Source organism: Nelumbo nucifera, chromosome 1 (assembly GCF_055504915.1).
Source record: "Nelumbo nucifera cultivar China Antique chromosome 1, China Antique-T2T, whole genome shotgun sequence".
NCBI classification, from domain to species: domain Eukaryota; kingdom Viridiplantae; phylum Streptophyta; class Magnoliopsida; order Proteales; family Nelumbonaceae; genus Nelumbo; species Nelumbo nucifera.
In genome coordinates, this window is record NC_142649.1 from 191,011,290 (window position 1) to 191,032,838 (window position 21,549).

Sequence of the window (21,549 nt, forward strand, 5' to 3'; positions counted from 1 at the left end):
ATCCTATCTGATAGACTGATACCGTATCCCGAAGGAAACTATCCAGAACTTTGAATGTGGAGCCCACGACGGAAGGTGGACCCACTCACTAAACATGGTACAATGTTGGAGATAGCATCAAGAAAAGTTTGTCATTGGCAATGGCAACGGCTCTGACATATTTTAAAGTGGAAACTGGAAAGCGATCACGTTTCCGGCGGGAGCGGGACCTATCTACATCTAACCCTATCCTCCACAATATTAGAGAATGGAGAGAGCATTAGCTTTTTTGCATCTGCATCAAGTCCCATACAGACAGCTGGCAAGCATATCTTCCAATTCCGTTATTCTTCTTACCCCACACCCACAGCAGTGAGTCAGTGAGTCAGTAGCATATTAGTTGCAACTTGCAGGTTTTTGGTTGTTCAATGAAATGATACAGAGAGACCCAGAGAGAAAGAGAGATGGAAGGGGAGAAGGGCGCTGTGTGTGTAACAGGAGGAACTGGACATGTAGCGTCATGGCTGATCATGAAGCTGCTTCAACTTGGTTACTCGGTTCGTGCCACCGTCCGATCCAACTCAGGTAAGTACTCAAACTCCTTCACATTCTGCAATTTGCAGATCAGATCAGAGCTCAATATGTGGCCCTGTTGTCTGTAGACGAACCTTCCACTGATTTGGTGGGCCATTGCCAGGATGATGCTCCCCTGGGTTGAGAGACCAATTACTGTAGCTCCCTTTGAATCAGCTGGCTTTTGCCTTTTGATTCTGCGAATCAGTCTTTTTGACCCGGGAATAACCCAAGTCAACTCATCGGTTCATTCACTGTTCTCTTGCACTTGCAGTTGCAGAACTCCCCAACTTTTTTAATCTTCTTCTTCTTCTTCTTCTTCTTTCATTTTCTAATTTTTAGAATTTGTCCCAAAAAGGGTTTATTTAGCCATGAGTTGATGATGTCTAGAGGTACATTTGAGCCCCAAAGCGGCCCCCAAATCATAATGTTCTGATCAGGTTAAATAATAACAACTTCTATGTTTTTCTTCTTGTCTTACTTGGAAAATCGATCAGATGTCAAGAAGAAAATCGGCTTTCTTAGAACCCTCCCAAGTGCATCAGAAAAGCTAGAAATCTTTAACGCAGATCTCGACAAACCAAGCAGCTTTGATGCTGCCATTGAGGGGTGCATTGGAGTCTTTCATTTAGCTCACCCCATGGACTACGAGGGTGAAGAAGCAGAGGAAGCAGTGGTCAAAAGATCAATGGAAGGAACTCTCGGCATATTGAAGGCATGCTTGAACTCTAAGACGGTGAAGCGAGTTATCTACACATCCTCTGCAGCAGCTGTTGCGTTAAACAACAAGGGTCTTGACGTAATGGATGAAAATGCATGGAGTGACATTGAATGCTGCAGAGCTTTCAGTATTAACAGTTCTTATGCTGTCTCAAAGACAGTAACAGAAAGGGCAGCTCTTGAATTTGCAGAAGAGCATGGTTTGGATCTCGTAACGTTGTGCCCTTCACTAGTTGTCGGTCCATTCATCTGCCCAAATTTTCCCATCTCGGTGCGCATGGGCTTATCTTTGATCTTTGGTACTCTCTCTCTCTCTCTCTCTCTCCCTTTCAACTAATATATAATCAGAGCTTTCATCCAGGCGATGGGGATCAATATAAAGGTCTTAGTCAGACTCAGACATGTATGGTGCATATAGAGGATGTGGCTGCTGCACATATATTCCTCCTAGAGTGTCCTAAAGTTGAGGGAAGATTCATTTGTTCTTCTATTCAAGCAACAGCTTATGAGATAGCTCAGTACTTTGCCATCAAATATCCAGAGTTTCAAATGCCAAGCTTAGAGTAACCACTTTTTCCATTACTTCTCTGTTGCCCCATTTCCTGCTCATCTGTGTACTAACCAGAAGTGCCATATTGTTTACAGTTTATCAAGAGAGATTGAAAATGTCAGGCTTCTTAGCCTTTCATCAAAGAAACTCTTGGATCTGGGGTTCAAGTTTAAGTATGGCCTTGAAGAAATGTTTGATGAAGCAATTGAATGTTGCAGAGAAAAGGGGTTCCTTTAGTTCATGGTGTAGGCTGTACAGTCAAGAAACTTCTGAAATCCATGTAGAAATGAACCGATGATGATATAATTTCAGTTTGGTTCTCATTAATTAATTGCATTAAATGGGCGAATATGAATTTAAAAAAATGGATATAGAAGTGTCAACGGTATTTGAAAATCCAATTTTGAATTCGAGATTCGACATAATAGAATCGAATTCTGATAACTCGAATATCTAACAGGTTAAATTTGGATATCCTATTCATACTGAATAGTTAATCGCATTCAAATTCGGATATGACCTGATTTGATTCAATAAATATCCGAATTCGATCGATTATTTAATTCTTATATATAATATATAAAATTTTTAAATTTTTAAATGTTCTATATAATTTATATATAATAATTAAATTATATAGATAATTTATATATTTATATACTTTATATAAACAAAATATTTATTTTATATATTTATTAATTACCTAAAATAATTAATTAGTCAAATTCGAATTCAAATATTAATTTTCAATATCCATTAAATATCGAATCGAATTCGGATATTGCTTGATCCGATTTGAATTCGATCCATTTACACCCCTAAATGGATCGGATCATGATAAGAAGTCTAATCCAATCAAATTCGGATATGACCTGATTTGATTCAATAAATATCCGAATTCGATCGATTATTTAATTCTTATATATAATATATAAAATTTTTAAATGTTCTATATAATTTATATATAATAATTAAATTATATAGATAATTTATATATTTATATACTTTATATAAATAAAATATTTATTTTATATATTTATTAATTACCTAAAATAATTAATTAGTCAAATTCGAATTCAAATATTAATTTTCAATATCCGTTAAATATCGAATCGAATTCGGATATTGCTTGATCCGATTCGAATTCGATCCATTTACACCCCTAAATGGATCGGATCATGATAAGAAGTCTAATCCTACATTCTTGGATTCGAACAGCCCCATTTTGGATTATCTTCAGATCGGATAATAGGATCCGATCAGGAATCAGATCGAATTATTTTTTGTAAATATATTATTTATTTATCTATTTATATCAATATATAATACATATATATGTTATTTATTTATTTATTTATTTATAAATATTATATTATATTGTATTTTGTAAATTTATTATATTATTTTTTATAAAAAATGTATATATATATATGATCAACATAGTTGAAAAGATACTTGTATTTTTTTTGTTTCTTCATTTAAATTGTTATATTTTATTTTTCTTTTAATAATTTATTTATTTTAAAAGAATCATATCGGATCGGATCAAATCCAAAGATTTGGTTGTCTCATCATATTCGAATTCAAATCCATATTTTATGAGATCCGATTGGATCTGCCCTTAACAATATCGGATCATATTCGAAATAATCGAATATGGCATCATATTTTATGGCATCCCTAGCTGCCAGAAAGGCATGACACCGAAGTACTTTGACCAATCAAAACCACTCCTTGAATTTTGATAAATACCACCTGATTGATTACCACTATTGTGATTTCATTGGTTAGAAGGTTTTTTTCTTGGTATCATTCCTTAGGTTGTGTTTGATTTGAGAGAAGCTTTTGGTTGGATGGAAAAGGATAAAATGGGATGGGGTGTAAAAGGAAAAATGGGTGAAAAATTTTCACATTCTATTGTTTGGTTGCAAAGGTAAAATAATGGAAAAATCAACTGTAATAACAATTATTAATTGATTATGTAATTACTAATAATTTTCTGATTTTATAGTTTATTATTAGTAATGATTAAATAATTATTTAATATTTTTTTTAAAATTATTAAATGATTATTAGTTGATTAATAACATTTTTATTTAATATGTAATTATTAGTTATTAATTCCATATTTATTATTGATATTTTAATTAGTTAATTAATTATTAACATTAATAAATATTATAATTTTTATTAGTTTATTCATAATATTAATATTTTATTATGAATTAATAATTAATTTAATTAACAAATTTTATTAATACTTTATTAAATAATTAATAATTTGTTTCTAGGTTAAGGGTCTAATATTAACTCTTAAAAATACTAGCATTTTTTATGTTAAACAAGTTTCACCTTAATTTTTTGAGAAAAGATAAGGTAAAAATTAAAGAAGAAAAAAAAGAAGAATCTTATATATATATATATATATATATATATATATATATATATATATATATATAGGAAACGGGTGGTCTCCCCTTTCCCCAAATGGAATCTCTGTAGATTCCCACGTGTTACCATGTGTATCAGTGACAATTTTGGTGTTTAATTGGTCAATTTTTAAGAAATCAACAAATTGATCAAAAAATGATTATTAAAATCAACTTTAAATATAACTTTTTAGGTAAATTATATATATATATATAAGGAAAGGGGTGGTCTCCCCTTGAAATCAACCCCTATTGTCCTGAGCATGGATTTCAAAACCAAACCAGACCAGACGATTGGCCCGAAAAAATCGAGAAGGTGATCGGTTCCATTTTACCCTAGAACCGTTATTTTCCCTCAAAATCATTGATTTGGCAGGAAACCGCTGACCCGAGCGGCCGAACTATTTGAACCATTCAATGGTTTGGATGGTTTTTACTTTTTAACAATTTTTAATTTTTTGTCAGAATGGACCGTCCATTTGATTCGAACGGTTGAATCGTTCGACCTAGGAATCGAACCCCTGACCAGTTCGTTATCGGATCCGTTTTAAAAACCTTGGTCCTGAGTTCGGCTTCAGTCACCATTCGAGCAACCTTTTTCTTCATGAATGACACGTGGATAAATAAAGTAATTTCCTTGTATCTCTCATCCTTCCCATTTACACTCAAGCTCAGATTTCTTGATTTCTTTCTTATATCTATCATCTCTCCCCATTTACACTCAAGCTCGGTTTTGGTCACTTTTCGAACCAGTGGCTTTTCGATGGCAGTAGATTCCCCTCCTCTCCGTCTCTCACCTTTCTCAAATAATTTTTCTCTCAGGCTCTCCAAATTGGTAGTGTAGAGCCACGTGCTTGTGCTTTGCTTGTGCAATGGAAAAACTCATTACATGTCACGACATGTGTCTATACTTCCTGTCTCCTTCCTCACTCCAAGCACTTCCATCTCTTTCCATCTAATCCTAAACCTTCATGTTTTTGCCTTTCACGCATGCTTCTCTTCCATTCCCACTGTCATCTTCCATCTGCAGAAACAACACCATTGAGAGCTTCCATAAAATGTTTTCTTATCTTTCTTTCCCTCTATCTCCTCCATCAAGACAACATGCCAAGAGCTTTCTTCAGGTTCAATTTGCAAGGGTTTGGAGCACAGGTATGCATCTATTTCTTTCTTATTTCTTTTTCTTCTTCTACCCTATGGCAAAAACAGGGTATCTACCCATCTTCTTCTTCTTCTTCTTTACTAAGCTGAAATTTCCTTCTTTTTAACTGTTAAAAGCTCCCCCAACTTGAAGGTGGATGCTCGCTGTCCGAGTTCCAAAACGATAAAGATGCAATTAAGTAACCAGGAGACTTGTTCAAGCAAAGAACAAGATGACATATTGTTGGTTTTAGATATTGTTTGGTTTGAATCAATTATTGAGAAACTTGACTTCAAAAAAGAGGAATACAGAATGCTGGTCACATCTAGAACCGAATTTAACTCATTTAGGAGTTAGGACCACATATTTTTTTGAAGATGTTGAAAGACAAAGATGCCATGATTCTATTTTCCACATATGTGGATCATTTGCACTAGCATATAACTTTTGCACTTGTCTCCCAAATACATTAATACAAGTATGTCTTTACACACAAAGTGCATGAATTATTGATCAAGAAAAATAGGACGACCAGTTCAAGAATATATAGTTTCTAGAAAGAGGGGTAACATTGTTTACTGCATTTATCCATTTATCCTATTTTCATGACATGGCATTAGTGGGTATTGCACTGACTAAAGCCGATCTCCGTGCCAAGCATGGCTCACACTTTGTGTCGAACTGGGCCTTATGTGCAGTTGGGTTCCATTTAGGGTTATGAATAACATCAAATAAGAGGAAGAGCAAAGAGATCTCTTCTTTTTACAAACAAAATCAAACCTTTCATCTCTAGTCCATCATCGCTTACTGATAGGATTGGCAATATTTGACATAACAAGTGAATACGATTGAATATAATACGAAATTAATAAGTTTGGATTTACCTTAATCAAGTTTATGTCAAAATCATGTCAACCCATTTAACACGATTAATAAATATGTCAATTTCAGATTAACCCCCTTAAATTGAAAATGATTTGTTAATGATTTGATGTTTAAGTATTAGATCATGTACATAGGGGTGTTAATAGTGTTCGAAAAATTGATTTTGAATTTGATATTCGACATAATCGAATCGAATTCAGATATGACCTGATTCAGTTTGATAAATATCCGAATTCAACCGATTATTTAATTATATATATAATGAATAAAATATTTATTTTATACATTTATTAATTATTTAAAGTAATTAATCAGCCAAATCCAAATCGAATCCAATATTTGAATATTTAATTGAATTCAAATTCAAAAATTGGTTTTTAATATATGTCGGGTATCAGATTTTCTAGTTGGATTTGAATTAGGATATTGCTTGATTCTATTCAGATTTGATCTATTTGCATCCACACATGTACGTATATTTGGATGAAATATATATGACATAGAATGGTTTTTATGAAGTTGTTTATGTAATGAATGGTTGAATGTTTATTTAATTATTTAAATCCATTTATTATTTAATTTAAATAGATTAATCGTGTTAATTTTGTGTTAATTCAAATTACGCAGGTCATATAGGTCATATTCATATTTAAAAATTTAACACAATTAATAAATCATATAGTGTTCATGTCGACCCATCTGAATACTCCTATCTCAATACAACACGAGAATACGAATGATCACCCTTACCCAATGGTCCACATAGACTCAATTCAACATTAGTTAAGGTATGATAGAAATATGGTAGGGTATTTGGAAGAGGGTGGAATGAATCAATTTTGAACATGTATGTTTAAAGTGAGCTTAAATCTTTAAATTAAACAGATATTACATGTGAGGGAAGAGGTCACTGGATGGAAAAATAGAGAGTAATAAAAATAAATAAAAGAGAGCAAAAAGTGGTTTTCTCTTTGATTGATGAAAGAAAAAAAAAAACACCATGTGGAAGAAAACATGGTTGCATCCTCCTTGTAATACCTAATTCACTACCAAGTTTATGATTCCAGTTGATTGATCAGATGTCTTTTTGGATATCCCTCCAGGTCAACAACCAAAGGTTGGGGACGAACATCCTCCCCAGGAAACTCGGTAGTGGTAGGCTCTGGCATTGCTGCGATTTCGGGTTTGGCAGGAACCGAAGAGGTAGCATCCTCTCGATGAGACCTTTTCGAGTCCTTTCTCTTCTTCCCCTTCTGAACACTCTTCAGGAGGTTAGTGGCGTCGACACCCGTCATAGCTCCTACAAAAAAAAAAAAATTCTGGTCAGCTACAAACTGAAGTAAGTGCAAATAAGAGAAAAAGAGAGAAGTAATGTGTGTGTCGAGGTAGAGGTCTACTAGGAGGACTCAGCCCAGCTCGCACAAGCTTCTCCTCAGCCAAGAAATCTTCCATCTCTAGAACAAGGTCCCTCCAAGAATGGATGACTGCCCTGGTCTCTGCATCCAGCCTCACCCTGGGGTCTTTAATGGCCATTCGCTAGTGAGTCGGGAATGGCCATCCTTTGGGGTTCCGAACAAAAAGGTATCTTCTCTTCCAAGTTGATACCTTGTTTGGGTTACCGAACAAAACCTTGTACCCGGGGCGAGGTAAAATATAGTAACTTTGTCGGGTGTCACCGAGCAGACAAGAAGAATTTTTCTTAGTGGAACAAATCGAGCTAAAGGTATCTAGGGAGAGAGGTCGGTTATACTCATGGAAGAGTGAGACCATACCAACAATAGTACGGATGGAGTTTGGGTGAAGCTGATTGTTGGTGACGTTAAAAAACTTAATAATCTTTATGATGAAGGGGTGGAGTGGGAAGCACAGCCCAGCTACGAGCTGCTCCTCAAAAACCGCAACCTCCTAATGGTCATGATCCCAAGGGTACTAACCCAAGGGAATATTGAAGACAAGGGTATTGGGGAGACGGTAACGAGCTATTAACGACAACAACCTGTCCGAGGTCATCGTGGAAGGACCGAAGTTGTCTGGGTCCCGACCTCAAGTAGAAGACGAGACCCCCTCTCTGGAGGTCAGCCGGTCTGCCTGAGGTTATGCTTCCTCAAACCGAACTGGCCCCACTCTGGGTAAAGGCACTTCTCCTGAAACGTTCAAAGAGGAGCTCTTCGGCGAAGAGCTAGCCTCACCAGCGAGAGTTGAGGACCGCACCTCAGCACCCCCGGGCTCACTAGAATCACTAAGGACCCTATCTGTGCTAAGGCTAGACATATTGAACAGGAAAAAGAAAAAGGAAAATGGGACAACTAGCACAAGAAGACGAACTCACCAAAGAAGGCGGTAACGACCTCGAACACAAGGGGAGAGAATGGCGAGCTAAAGGACTTCAACGCGTTCTCAAGAAAGCTTAGTCACACAATTTATGGTGAGGATAATGGGCCCTTTGGCCCCTATAATCCACCGCACCCGACAATCAATGGTTGTGATCTATACGATCCGTCAGCTCCCATGGAAACCGGCTGCATGCTACCCAAGGACAAAATCGGTTGAGCGCGTTCTTTGACGTCCGTAGAGTTTATAAATAGTGTGACGTTCGCGCATAGCTGAGATGCGACTTGAGTCATTTCCTGGTCAAGCCGGGCGGTCCCATAGAAGCAACTAGGAGGACCCCCCCCCCTTGTCACTTGGTCATCATGCCAAATCCACCTGGACTTGTTATGAACTCCCTGCACCAAGTCGAGACCCCTAGCACGAGGAGTGGGGGGGCAATTGCTGAAGGGTGATTTGACCCGACCTAGCATGGGGGGGACATGTGGATACGATCCGCCAGCAAAGCAACAACTCAACAAGGAGAGATTAGTCAGAAGGTCGGGAGCTCAGAGATCGGTCACTTCGGTGTCCCGACCAGTTCGTGACATAGGAGTCGAAGTGACACATAATCGGCTCTAGACGACTCCGAACCTCACGGTATCACACCGCACAATGGTAGGCCTTATCCTATCCCCGTCCCGATTAGGCTTTAACGATAAGGATCGTAAATTGGCACGATACTCCCCAGATAAAACGAGAGCAGACCTCATCCATCCAGGCCGAAGATCCCAGAACTGTTTCGTGAGGTTCACAGTAGCTCTATATATAAAGGCAGCAACCCCTCTAGGGCCCAGGTACGCATATATCACCTGCACACTAGCACTCTAGTTTATTTCCAGCTTGCAATCTACCACAAGAATACTAACTTAAGCATCGGAGTGACCTCGCCGGGTTAGCCACCCTGGGTTCTCTGAGCTCACTGTTTTGTAGAACCTACTCGTCGCATAGCGAAGCTCCAGGTCATCCTCCAGGAGGGAGCATCCAGTTCATGCTCCATCAAAAGACATGTATATATATGATGAAAATAATTAAAAATACTTATATTTTTTGTTTTTTATTTATTTAAATTGATATTTTATTTTTCTTTTAATAATTTATTATTTTTTAAAGAAAAGAAGTTGGATTGGATCAGATACGACTTATCGATATGATTCAAATTCAAATTGAGGCCTATTAATTCCAATTGGATCGGATCCGACATGAATAGTGTCCGATTGAATTCGAATAACCCTAATTCAAATTCGATCTGATCCATTACATTACCATACTCAATTTAATATTTATCAGGGTGTTTGGTTCCGTTTACGTTTATTGAGTAAACATTTTATACTTGTATGGCTACAAAATCGAGAAAAACAATTAATGAAGACGTTTATGACACATAGGTACCATTAGGCACTACATCAGCAAAGTGCCAATAAATGCCTACCTGTTATGAAACTTCATAAAACAAGAAAGCACATACAAAACAAATATCGATATATACAAATACAATTAATGAGACATTTAAATAAACATAAATGGATAAATTTGTATATTATATTTTATAAATTTTTGTAGACAGTAGAAAAGTTATTTATCCAATTTGGATATGGATAAGACCTAATATAGATTTCTGATTCTCACTGTAAAGTTATAAATATTCAGAAGGTCTAAAAACCACACTCTATGGATCGATACCTGTCTGTAAATTGACATTAATTCCGAATTAGCACCTACCCGAAATGTACTTTAAGCCTATAAATTCTGACACTGAGGTTATCCGTGATTCTCCCAAGTTTAATAAATGGAGCCCAAAAGTGAAATCCCAAAGCTTATCAAGGTTGATGATGATGAGATTTTAAGACAGGGCTCAAACTTCTTTAACATCCCAAGTGGAGGCTTATTTCCACCCAATTTTTACTCTTGTAGATATGTGGATGAGCATAACTTGTACAGAGATTTTCTCAAGTCGCAGTGCTAGTAAGCCATTCTTAGGACTCTATTTATAGGGACTCCCATTTAAACGTTTGTGTTCTAAAAAATAGGGAGCAACCCTATTTTCCCTCTTGGAACATTAGGGACTTCTTACTAAGATGAGACACGTCCCTGAAATTCAGACTTTTTCTCAATCAATAACTGATTTTAGTGGATAATAGTTTAAAAAAGATAAACAATAATAAATTTTTATGAATAATAATAATAATAATAATAATAATACATCAATGCAATTATTACCGTTAATCTATGGATAATACATCAATGATGATATCAAAGGCCATAGACCACTTGGTCCAACAATTTCTTGATTTTGTTCCTACTTCCACCAATGTCATTCACCTCCAGTTATAGTTAGAGGTTCGTATTCCCCTTAGATCAAATTGCTAAGTGGCAAGGGTTCTATATTTCATTGTAAAGGTACAATTAATAAGATTGGTTAAAGCAAAACATTTTCTATCAGAAATCAAAAAACACTTGTTTTTTCCATTCCTTTGGTTGGTGCATGGAAAAGTTAAGTAGCTGTCTTGAATCTCGAAGGAAAACTCTGATTTCAATGAGTTTATTCGATAGTGACATGACTTTAAACCTAAAAAGTTTAATTTCAGAAGCAATTATTGGATCAGTAATGATGAATACATCTATTGGTAGAGATGCTCTAAGTTTTTTTGATTTATGCTGTATAGCTATAAACATTCAAAAGGATCACAACCCACATTCTATGCACCAACGTTCACCCGTGAATTGATATCAATTCCAAGCTGGCACCTACCCCAATAGTAATTTGAGCCTACAAATTCTGACCTTGGGCTGATCGGTCATTTTCTCTTAAATTTTTGGGAAAATGATGATTCAGCCCAAAGTCAGAATTTATAGGCTCAAAGTACATCGGGGTAGGTGCCAACTTGGAATTGATGCCAATTCACGGGCGAGTATGGGTGCATAGTGTGGATTTTTTACCTTCTGAATGTTTATAGCTGTACTATAGAAATCAGAAATATGCATTGAACATGTCCGTACTTCTCCATAAATTTTAAAGGTTTTTATAGGTATAATTATTGGGCGTGTCATCATTTTGAGAGACTACTTTTTGTTCTTTGATATGTCAAATAAAGTGCAAATGGTTAAACTCATTTATCATATATTCATATTTATTAGTTGTTTAATGGTTTGATAATTTTATTACTTTACCCCAAAATAATGGACAGCATGGCTATGGCTACTTTATCCATTTAGGTTGTGTTTGGTTTGAGGAAAGATATTGGTGGGATGGGAAAGGATGGGATGAGAAAGGAAAATGGGTGGAAAATTTTGTTTTTCTTCCCTTGTTTGGTTGCAAAAGGGGAAAATAGTGGGAAAATCAACCCTAATAACAATTATAAATTAATTAATTGGATAATTAGTAATATTTTTTTATTACTTTATATTTCATTAATTATGTTATTTTAATTACCTAATTAATTAGTGTTGATAATTTGTCAATTAATTATTAATTAAGAACTAATCTTATTTTTATTAATTATTTATTATGTAAATTAGTAATAAGATAATTATTTAATTATTCATTCATTACTTAATTAATTAATTATTAACATTAATTAATATTTTTGTTTTATTAATTAATTAGGTAACTAGTGGTTTTTTATTATTTAAATTTTATTGCTCATTAATTATTAATGAATAATATCTTTATTCATTAATTTTATAATTAATTTTTAATTAGTTAATATTTATTATGAATAAATTTTATTTTGTATTACTAGTTATTTTGAATCAGTTAAAAATTTTATTATTTATTTATTAATTAGGCTAATAATAAAACAGTTAGTTAATTATTCCATAATTACTTAATTAATTAATTATAAACTATGTTTTGTTAATCATTAAATAATTATAATTAATTAATAATATTTTTATTATTTACTATTTTCTTTTTAATATTTTATATTATTAAGATTAATTGTTAATTAGTTATAATTAAATTATTTTATTATTATCTTGTTAAATAATTAATAATTTTTTAATGGGTCATGGGTCTAATATTAACTCTTAAAAAGACTACCAGGATTGTAGTTTTTTTTTTCTATTAAGCAAGTTCCCCCTTCTTTTCCTCTACTTTTCCTCCAAAATGGTGGGATTCCATGGACCTATAATACTACCTTTTTCTCATCCCATATCATTCATAACATCCAACAAATCAAACATGGGAAGGGACGAATATTCAAGAATATTCCATATTTTCCTTTCCCATCACACAAAGCAAATAGAGCCTTAGGCTACGTTTGGAAGCGGTGTAAAACTTCATCAATGTAAAACTTCATCGGTGGAGTTTCAAACCAAACCATAAAAAGCTTCTGGCCATTAAGCTTCGAAAAATGTGGCATTTTAAATCAATAGTTTATGTAAAACTTTACTTTAGATGAGGTTTTACATCGATTTATGATGTAAAATTTCATTCCATCCAAATACCAACAAATCTGAACCCGGGAATAGTTTTACATCCATCTTGATTACACTTCATCCAAATGCCAATAAAACTGAACCGGCATAAACTTTTACATCGGTGACGTTTTACATCCCTTCCAAACACAGCCTTAACGACAATGAGAATACACAACGGGGGTAGCCCATCCCCCATCTCCTTAATCCCCAACTCTGATGGCAATGAGATTGTATACCAGGTTTTTGCTACAATGAATTAGAGATCCTATCAATTGAATCACCAAAAGTCAATGATCCCATGTTTCTAACTATAACTCAAATTGTGAATTTTAATTTTTTTTAACGTTCTTTGTAGATGTTAGTGTTAGGCCTGACATTGTGCCTTTCCACTTTGATTTGTGAATATGTATGCTATTATGCATTTTTTCCACTTGGTGGTGATCAAGGTTGAAAAGTATTGATCTAATACGAGCATGATACATCTTCTATTGGACATACTGTATTATGTTGGAGGTACCAATACACTAAATAAAAGGAGTTTTGGGGTTTGATCACTTTCAGGGAGTATCCAGGCCTAAGACTGATCTGCCATGAAAATTTTGAAAAAAAAAAACTACAAAAAAGAGGAACGTACCCTTTAACACATCAAATGAGGGGCCTCCTGAATGGTAAGTAGCTTACAAATGCATTGGATTGAGTTCAAATAGGGGGCATTTCGAAATTCGGAAAATCCTAGAGATACTAAATTAAATTTGGCTCGATATTCAATGTAAAAATAAAACAGTCATTCGCATTCAATTTATTTACATATCCAAATATCCTGTTCGAATTTGATTGCAAGATGCCAACTAGCTGGTGGGTAAGGGCTGCATTGAGTAACATCACAATTGCATTGAGTAGGGGTGCAACTTGGGCGGGCCCAATCCGAGCCCAAATCAGTTTAATTCAGAATTTTACACGGGTTGGGTTTGGATTTTTGGTCATTGGGTTAGGTTCGGGCCCAAGAATTTAGGGTTTTATTTTTTATTTTTTGGGTTGGGCTCGGGCCTATCCCTTAAGTAGCCCGAACCCGATCCAATTATATACATTTATACATATATGTGTGTATATGTAAATATGGCATACATATTTAAATATTTATATACATACATATTTGTACATATAACATTTGTATAAATATTTTGCATACATATTTACATGCATACATAAATATATGTATATATATATTTATATGCATACATAAATACATATATATATATATATATATATATATATATATATATATATATATATATATAAAGTGGGTTCATTGATCGACCCAAGCCCGGCCCGAGCCTGAGCCCAATCCGAGTGCATCAAATTACAGGGCAGGCTAGGCTTGGGTTGGGAAAATCGGGCTTGACCTCAGGCTCGAGTCTTAAGCCCAAATTTTAGGGTAAGGCCTGGGTTGACCATAAACCTGGCCCAACCTGCCCAACTTGCACCTTAGGTTTGAGGCAGAAAGATGAAGAGACCCTTCATGGACAATGAAGCCTGAACTCAAATCTGAAAAGAGGAAGCAAACGTAAGAGAGAGAGAGAGAGTTGCAAAGAATTATGCAGCCATGGCTTTGTCCATGTTGCCATCCTTGAATCCATCAAAGAATTCGTTCACTGCTCAACACATGAAATCCCTCTCCAAATGTTTCAAGAAATATGGGCTTCGATATGATGACCTCTATGACCCAATGTATGATCTAGACATCAGGAAAGCTATGGCTCGCCTTCCTTGTGAGACCGTTGACGCGACGAACCAACGTCTCAAGGATGCCGTGGATCTCTTGGTGAAGCACAAGTACCTTCCCGACGATTTGCAGGCAATGAAGACATCATTTAGGAAATACCTTCAGGATGTTGGCTCTTGTAAAGAAGGTAAGGGCATAAGGAAAACATTGGGAGCTGATGTAGTGCGATCCAGCTGCTCTCACGTGTCTGATGATTCGGACGTTGATTTGGATGCTTGTCTTGTTAGTGACCGAGTTGCGCTAGGCCGAGCTAAGGATGGCCAAGCTGTTGTTCTGCAAGAGAGGTAGGATTAGAGTGTCTGGGTTGTTTTTACCCGAGGTGTGTACTTCGATGATTAAGTCAGCGAATTGTATTGAGAGTTCTTAAGAGATAAGAGAATGTAAGAGCTTAATCACACGTACCTTCTTAGGTGAAAATGAGGGCTTTACATAGATGTGAGTGACCTGAGTCCTCTTGCAATGGGTCTCAGGTTTTCACGGAGCCATTTCCATTCACTCGGGAGAATAATTACATCGGTTACATAATTTGCGCAAGGGTTGTGGTCCGTCCGATTAACTCTGATGCATGCGATGCACTAGGTCGGCCTAACAGTTGACTCATTAGTACTCCGGAGATCTCGGATTGGCAACGAATCTATGAGACAAGTCAACAGGCTCGCCCTGCAGGTCACCAGATGTACTCTTCGTAGCTCGGCCGATCTCTAGAATAGGTCGCTATTTGTTGGAAGACCTATCAGCCTGGCTTGGCCGAGGTATTTGAGGTCGGCCTAGGTGAGGTGCTACAAGTCGACTTGCCAAGGTAATCTGCTTACTTAGTGCCGAGGTATCAATTGAAAGCCATGTGTTGCCATGTGATTTAGAGGGCCAAATTACCCTTGATCAGGAGCATTGCCTCTCTATCAGTGCACCATCCCTTGATTGTACTGTTATTTATGTCTCGATTGTTACTTGCTTAGCACTACATCTTTCAAAGAAATAAGGACACTATTATTCTATTAGAACTTTTAAATAGGACAATGAAAGCAAAGAATTTTGGTTTGTTTTATCTACAAGCATAAAAGGATCTTTTGCTTTTGTTGATTAAAAAAAAGCCTGAACTCAATCATCCAAATTTGAATTGATAACACCATTAGAGCGAGTACTTCTGAAAAACGTTGATCCTTATTAGTTCGGAAATTTCGGGCATTCTATATTAGAAAGATCAAAGGGGTTGTTATTTTTGATTGAGCAACTTCGATGGCTCACTTTGAAAATTTGAAACACATTAAAGGGGAAAAGTGTTTTTTTATAGATTCTGTCAAATATAATGACATTTTAGACAGACAAGGGATGTTTAAGTCCAATTAGAAAGCACAGGGGAAGTATACATATTTATGAGAAAAATGTAGGGGAGGTTTAAGTGTTTTACCCTAAATTAAATTAGATCAGATCCTACTAGTTAAATGGATATTTGGACTGGACCTAGATTGAGCATAATCCTAGTGGTTAAACCGATATTTGGACTGGACCTGGACTGAGCATAAGTTATATATATGTAGTTAGACATTTAAGCCCAAAACTCTCATTTTACTAAATTGGGATCTGCTCCTCACACCGACCTCACAGACACATACCACCGTGTATTAAGAACATCTCTCATAAATAATAAGATATAAGTACGGAAGGTGTTCTTGACAGTGTATTCGAATCGCTATTTGATGATGCGCAATTTGGTTGCTCCCCCATGTCTTGTGACTACGCTCGAACAAGGGTCCAATCTGGTAGGGCTGAGCTGCACTACCGAGTTGCTATTTGAGTGTGTGAGCTGAAAGCGAGCTGCAAGGAAAGATGGATGAGAGTGCCCGGGTAGGTTTTACCCTGGAGAACACTCTGATGCTTAAGTCAGAAAGGTGGTATAGGAATCTCTTGAGAGCATGAGAGAGCTAGAGTATATCAGTGCGCATACCTTTTTGGGTGGATACAGGGTCCTTTCATAGCTTATCTGGCGTTCAAGTGCCTTAGGCAACATCTCTTAGCCTTTGGCAGAGTTGTTTCCTCAATATAAGGCGCGTTACTGTGTCAACTGCTAGATTCGCGCGGATACAAGTCACTCGCGGGACGTGGCGCACGGTTCGGTGAGTTGTTCTAACGGTCACGCTATCAACGCCTTTGGTAGCGAGCTACTGGGGATGGTTAGCGAGCTCTTCGTCGTAGGTCACCTTAGGTCCTCTCAACTCGGCCGGCTCCTAGAACAGGTCGTCGTAATCTTATGGGTCTGCCAGCTCAGCCTTGCCAAGGTGAAACTGTAGGGGTGGTTAGCGAGCTCTCCTTAGGAGGTCACCTTAAGTCCCTACAGCTCAACCGACTCCTAAGATAGCTCGTCGTAATCCTATAGGGCCAGCTAGTTCGGTCTCGCTGAGGTAGAGGTCAGCCTGGATGAGATGCTTTGAGCTAATTTTACTGAGCTATCTCGCTGACTTGGTGCCAAGGTGTCATCTGGAAGCCACATGTCGCTGTATGATTAGGAGGACCAAATTACCCCTCATCACTATTGGTGTGGACAGTCAGACCATTTGGCTTGGGAATCATCGAGGCAATCAGTTCCATTTCACCCTTAATCTAGTATTTGGTAAAAACCATTAGGGATAAGTGGACTATAATCCACCTCAAAAATCTGAAATTACAACCCCCTCCTAATTACTAGTAGCCCCCCTATAAATCGCATCCTACCCATGAATTTGGCATCAATCCACAGGTAGGATTCATCTGACCTGTACGATGGGGGTCAGATTTCTAAGATGGATTGAACTATAAAAACCCCAAACCATTAATTTGGTTAGCAACCCATTCATTCAATCAGTCAAATTATTGACCAATAAACCAGAGACCAGAATAGTTGCCGTTCTGGATCGATTTTTAAAACCTTGGTTCCTATATGCGGATGGTAGAGGCTGTGACTTTGAGGTTGGAGAGCTCTCTGTGAGGAGTAGATCAATGATGCATATTTTCTACACTAGCAAGTGCACTAGTCGCACAAGTAATAGAGTGATGAATAGAGTGTCATTTCCCACGAGGACTTATGCAGCAACTACTAGTAGTATATCAATCTACTCTTATCTGATTAGCCGAATTGTAAATCTAATGCAAAACTGAAATCCGAACTAGCAAACTACCTCTAACATGTTGGATTAAACACCTTGCAAGCAAATTAAGAAGACAAGCTAACTATGCACATAATTGATTCTGCAATTAGATCTCTATGTCATTCGATTAGATTAGGATTCGGCATTGGTTTGGTGAAACCCCAAGGCAATGAACAGCCTCTCTCAAGCGCATGTTCATTCTATGCATGAGTGATAATTCTTCTATCTCTAGCAAGAATCTAATCCCCATGTATGCATTAAGATCTAAAAATTCTAGGGCATCATTTCAGATTGAATGATCACCAACCGAATTGTGCAAGTTATCTCTAACTTTGCACTCAATCGGTTTTTGATTAGCATATCCAAATTTCTAGACTCTTTCTCAAGCAATCTATAAACTCCAAGAAAGAAGAACAGTTTGGCCAAACAGAATTGAGATTGCCTAAATTCTTTCTCAAACAATTCGGACATTACAAAGATTAAGATCAATTCGGCTAGCAATTCTAACAATTAAATTTATAATCAAGAAACATTAAAATTGAATCTAATCCATTCGAATAACCCTAGAGAACTAATTACAGATCTGAAATTACATGAAATATCATTCAATTACAGCAAGAAAGATTGAATTAATGGAGAAAATAAACATGAAAGCCCTAGCTGAATTCGATTACCACTTGTGCAGAAATCAAGGAAGAAGACAACCTAGATTGATCTCCCAATGGATTCTTCTCCAAATTCAAAATCAGCTTCTTCTTCTCTTGAATCTTCTCCTTTCTTCTCATCTCTTGTGCCTATCTTTCTCTTCTCCCCAAAAGGAATTCGCCCCAAAAGGTTTTTGACCCCAAAAGGTATTCGACCCCCTTTCCCCTCTCTCTTCTCCTTTTATAGCCTTCTCTTCAGCCCCTTTCTCTCATCTAGAATGTTTGGCGCCTTTAGCTTCTCTTGAATCTTCTAGAAGTTGCCGCCCCTAACTTCTTTCGGGCTGCAATTTGGGCTGCTCTTGAGCTGCAAATGGGCCTCCTCTTTGCTGGGCTGAATAGGCTCCCTTGGAAGGCTGTGGCTGGGCTCTCTCTTTGGGCTCTCCCAAAGAGTGTTGCATGGGCTTTAAGGGCCAAATAGCCCTCTTTTGACCTCTCGGCTGGGCCTTGCTCCCAGCTGGGCTATATTACCTCTAATTTGGCCTCTTTTAGCATGGTTTTATGTTCATTTTCCCCTAGACTTGTCCCCTTTGATAATTTCCTGAAATCAAGCTAAATTGGGGTAAGAATTCACACAAATCAGCATCAAAACCATGCATAAACACCAGAATTTATATGTAAATTGTGCACACATCAATCAACACTCCATTTTCCTCTTTGCCTTGCAGGTCATGTAAGCACCATCTGTCACCAATCCATCAGCCAAACCTTTGAAAAAGGAATTGGTGATGCACAATCTTGACGCTCCCTCGTGTCTTGTGATCTGGCTCGAACAGGGGTCCAACCTAGTAGTGACGAGCTATATGCCGAGTTGGTATCCGTGTGAACGAGCTATAAAAAGAAAGGAGGTGAGGGTGCCCGGGTAGTTTTTACCCGGGGAGGGCACTCTGATGCTTAAGTTAGTGAGTGTGTAGGAGTAATCTCTAAGAACATAAGGGAGCTTTGAGGGTATCAGTGTGCATACCTTTCTAGGTGGATCTGGACGTTTTATATAGGCCCCTGGACTCTAGGGGCTCAAGGTAACAGTCTTGAGCTCTTTGTGGAGTTGTTTCCATATTTTCATGTGCATTAAGGTGCCAGTTGAGACATTTTCGCAGGAGTTACGATTCATTCGCGTAGAATCTGGTGTGCGACACGGTGAGCCATTCTAACAGTCGCGCTATCAACGCCTTTGGTAGCGAGCTGCTAGGGATAGTTAGCGAGCTCTTCCTCGCAGGTTGCCTTGGGTTCTCTCAGCTCGACCGGCACCTAGGACAGCTCGCCGTAATCTTACGAGGTCATCTAGTTCGGTCTTGCCGAGGTAGAGGTCAGCCTGAGTGAGATGCTCCGAGCTAATTTTACTAAGCTAGCTCACTGACTGTGCACGAAGGTGTAATTTGGATGCCATGTGTCTCCAAAGGTAGGTCTCCAGGTCTCTAGGTCTCCAATAGGTCTCTGGAGGTAGGTCTCCAGGTCTCTAGTAGGTCTCTGGAGGTAGGTCTTCAAGTCTCCATCATTTTGGCTAAGGTAAGTTATCGCCTACGTGGTGTCAGGTGTTATCCATCTGTTTTTGAGATGCCACATGTCATGATATCGGTGGAGGGCCAAATCTTCTCTCATCAGGTTTCATGACCGAATGAACAAGGGTCGTTACTTTTCTAATTTCTATTGGTGAAAAATGTCCACCATACTAACAGTTAAAGATCAATTGATAAGTTATTCAAAATCTCGACAGGGATCCTAACCTAGTGTCGGGTCCACAATGTTAAACAATCCACTCTACTGGATTCTAAATGTCCTACATCAATAAATGACTAATAACATGAGATCACATCTCCTCCCCACAAGGGGCCACCCACGATGCCCCACAACACATCCCACCGTGTATTGGAAACATCTCCCAATGATGACATCATCGAGACTGGTACTATCATCGGGAGATGTTCCCTATACACGGCGGGGATGTACAGTGGGGCGGCCCCCTGTGGGGTGATGTGAACTCCAATAACATGCATGATGGACAGGCAGGGTGATGATTTAGAATTGAGATCTGCTCAACAAAAATTGTGTATCACTAGGATTCCAACATGACCTGTGTTCATATATCTTACCAAGAAAATGGGGCACATCTTATTTGCGATGTTTGGATACAGATCATGTTATCATATTGTTATGGGACCCATCATAGTAGATTCTAGATCGACCATTTGTAGCCTGGCCTGCCCCGGGAGAAACTTTGTATGTCATCATTTGTGCTTAGTCTGGTTTCGGTAGTATCGGATTTCCCGAGGTTCAATCCCCATTAAGGTTATCCAAATTCGATGTGTTTATATTTGGATCAATTATGGATTCATCCATTAATAAAGATCCGTTTATTTTATAAACTATTAGTTTAATTTAGGAAAATTCTCGATTAGTATCTTTTATTTTGGGCTTAGTGTAATTTTTTTAAGGCTAAACACTAAGCCCAAAATGTGTTAATCGAGTATTTAATGTTAATCAATCCATTAATCAGCCGTTAAATGATATTTGAAAAAATATTAATGCTCTTCAAGTGTTATTTAATTTTTTTATCAATCATTCAAATGTTAATAAAAAATGAACGGTTCTAAATTTTGACAATATTTGATTACACTTAATAAAGAAAATTAAATTACACTTGTTTCTCTTTTAAAAATGCCACTTAATGATTGATTAACGAATTGATTAACACCTGAATTGATTAAAAATGCCACTTAAACTATTCTATATCCGATTGAAATCCGAATTGGACCGGAATGCGTTAGAAATCCGATGGATAAGATTCGAATTTGGATCTTCCGTATCCGATTCGATCCATTTACAGCGTGTCAGTGTCACCCGCCCCCCCTATTCATAGGCAATTCCAAGGAGAAAGAC

General features: G+C 37.2%; 1 protein-coding gene, 1 long non-coding RNA gene and 1 pseudogene across 2 annotated transcripts; all 3 read left to right on the forward strand.

Annotated features, from left to right (window-relative positions):
• Positions 1-259: 259 nt before the first annotated feature.
• On the forward strand, positions 260-2,145 carry BEN1 (NAD(P)-binding Rossmann-fold superfamily protein). Its single transcript, XM_010257329.3, has 4 exons — positions 260-564; positions 1,050-1,571; positions 1,634-1,835; positions 1,918-2,145. Exons 1-4 carry the CDS (start codon positions 444-446, stop codon positions 2,057-2,059), a joined length of 987 nt encoding a protein of 328 aa, XP_010255631.1. The 5' UTR covers positions 260-443; the 3' UTR covers positions 2,060-2,145.
• A 2,839-nt stretch (positions 2,146-4,984) lies between these two features.
• LOC148804281 (uncharacterized) lies at positions 4,985-5,808 on the forward strand. Its single transcript, XR_016068577.1, has 2 exons — positions 4,985-5,403; positions 5,530-5,808. It is a non-coding gene; the product is annotated as an uncharacterized LOC148804281 (long non-coding RNA).
• Positions 5,809-14,669: 8,861 nt separating this feature from the next.
• Positions 14,670-15,137, forward strand: LOC104596306 (cytochrome b-c1 complex subunit 7-2, mitochondrial pseudogene; annotated as a pseudogene).
• The last annotated feature ends 6,412 nt before the right edge of the window (positions 15,138-21,549 follow it).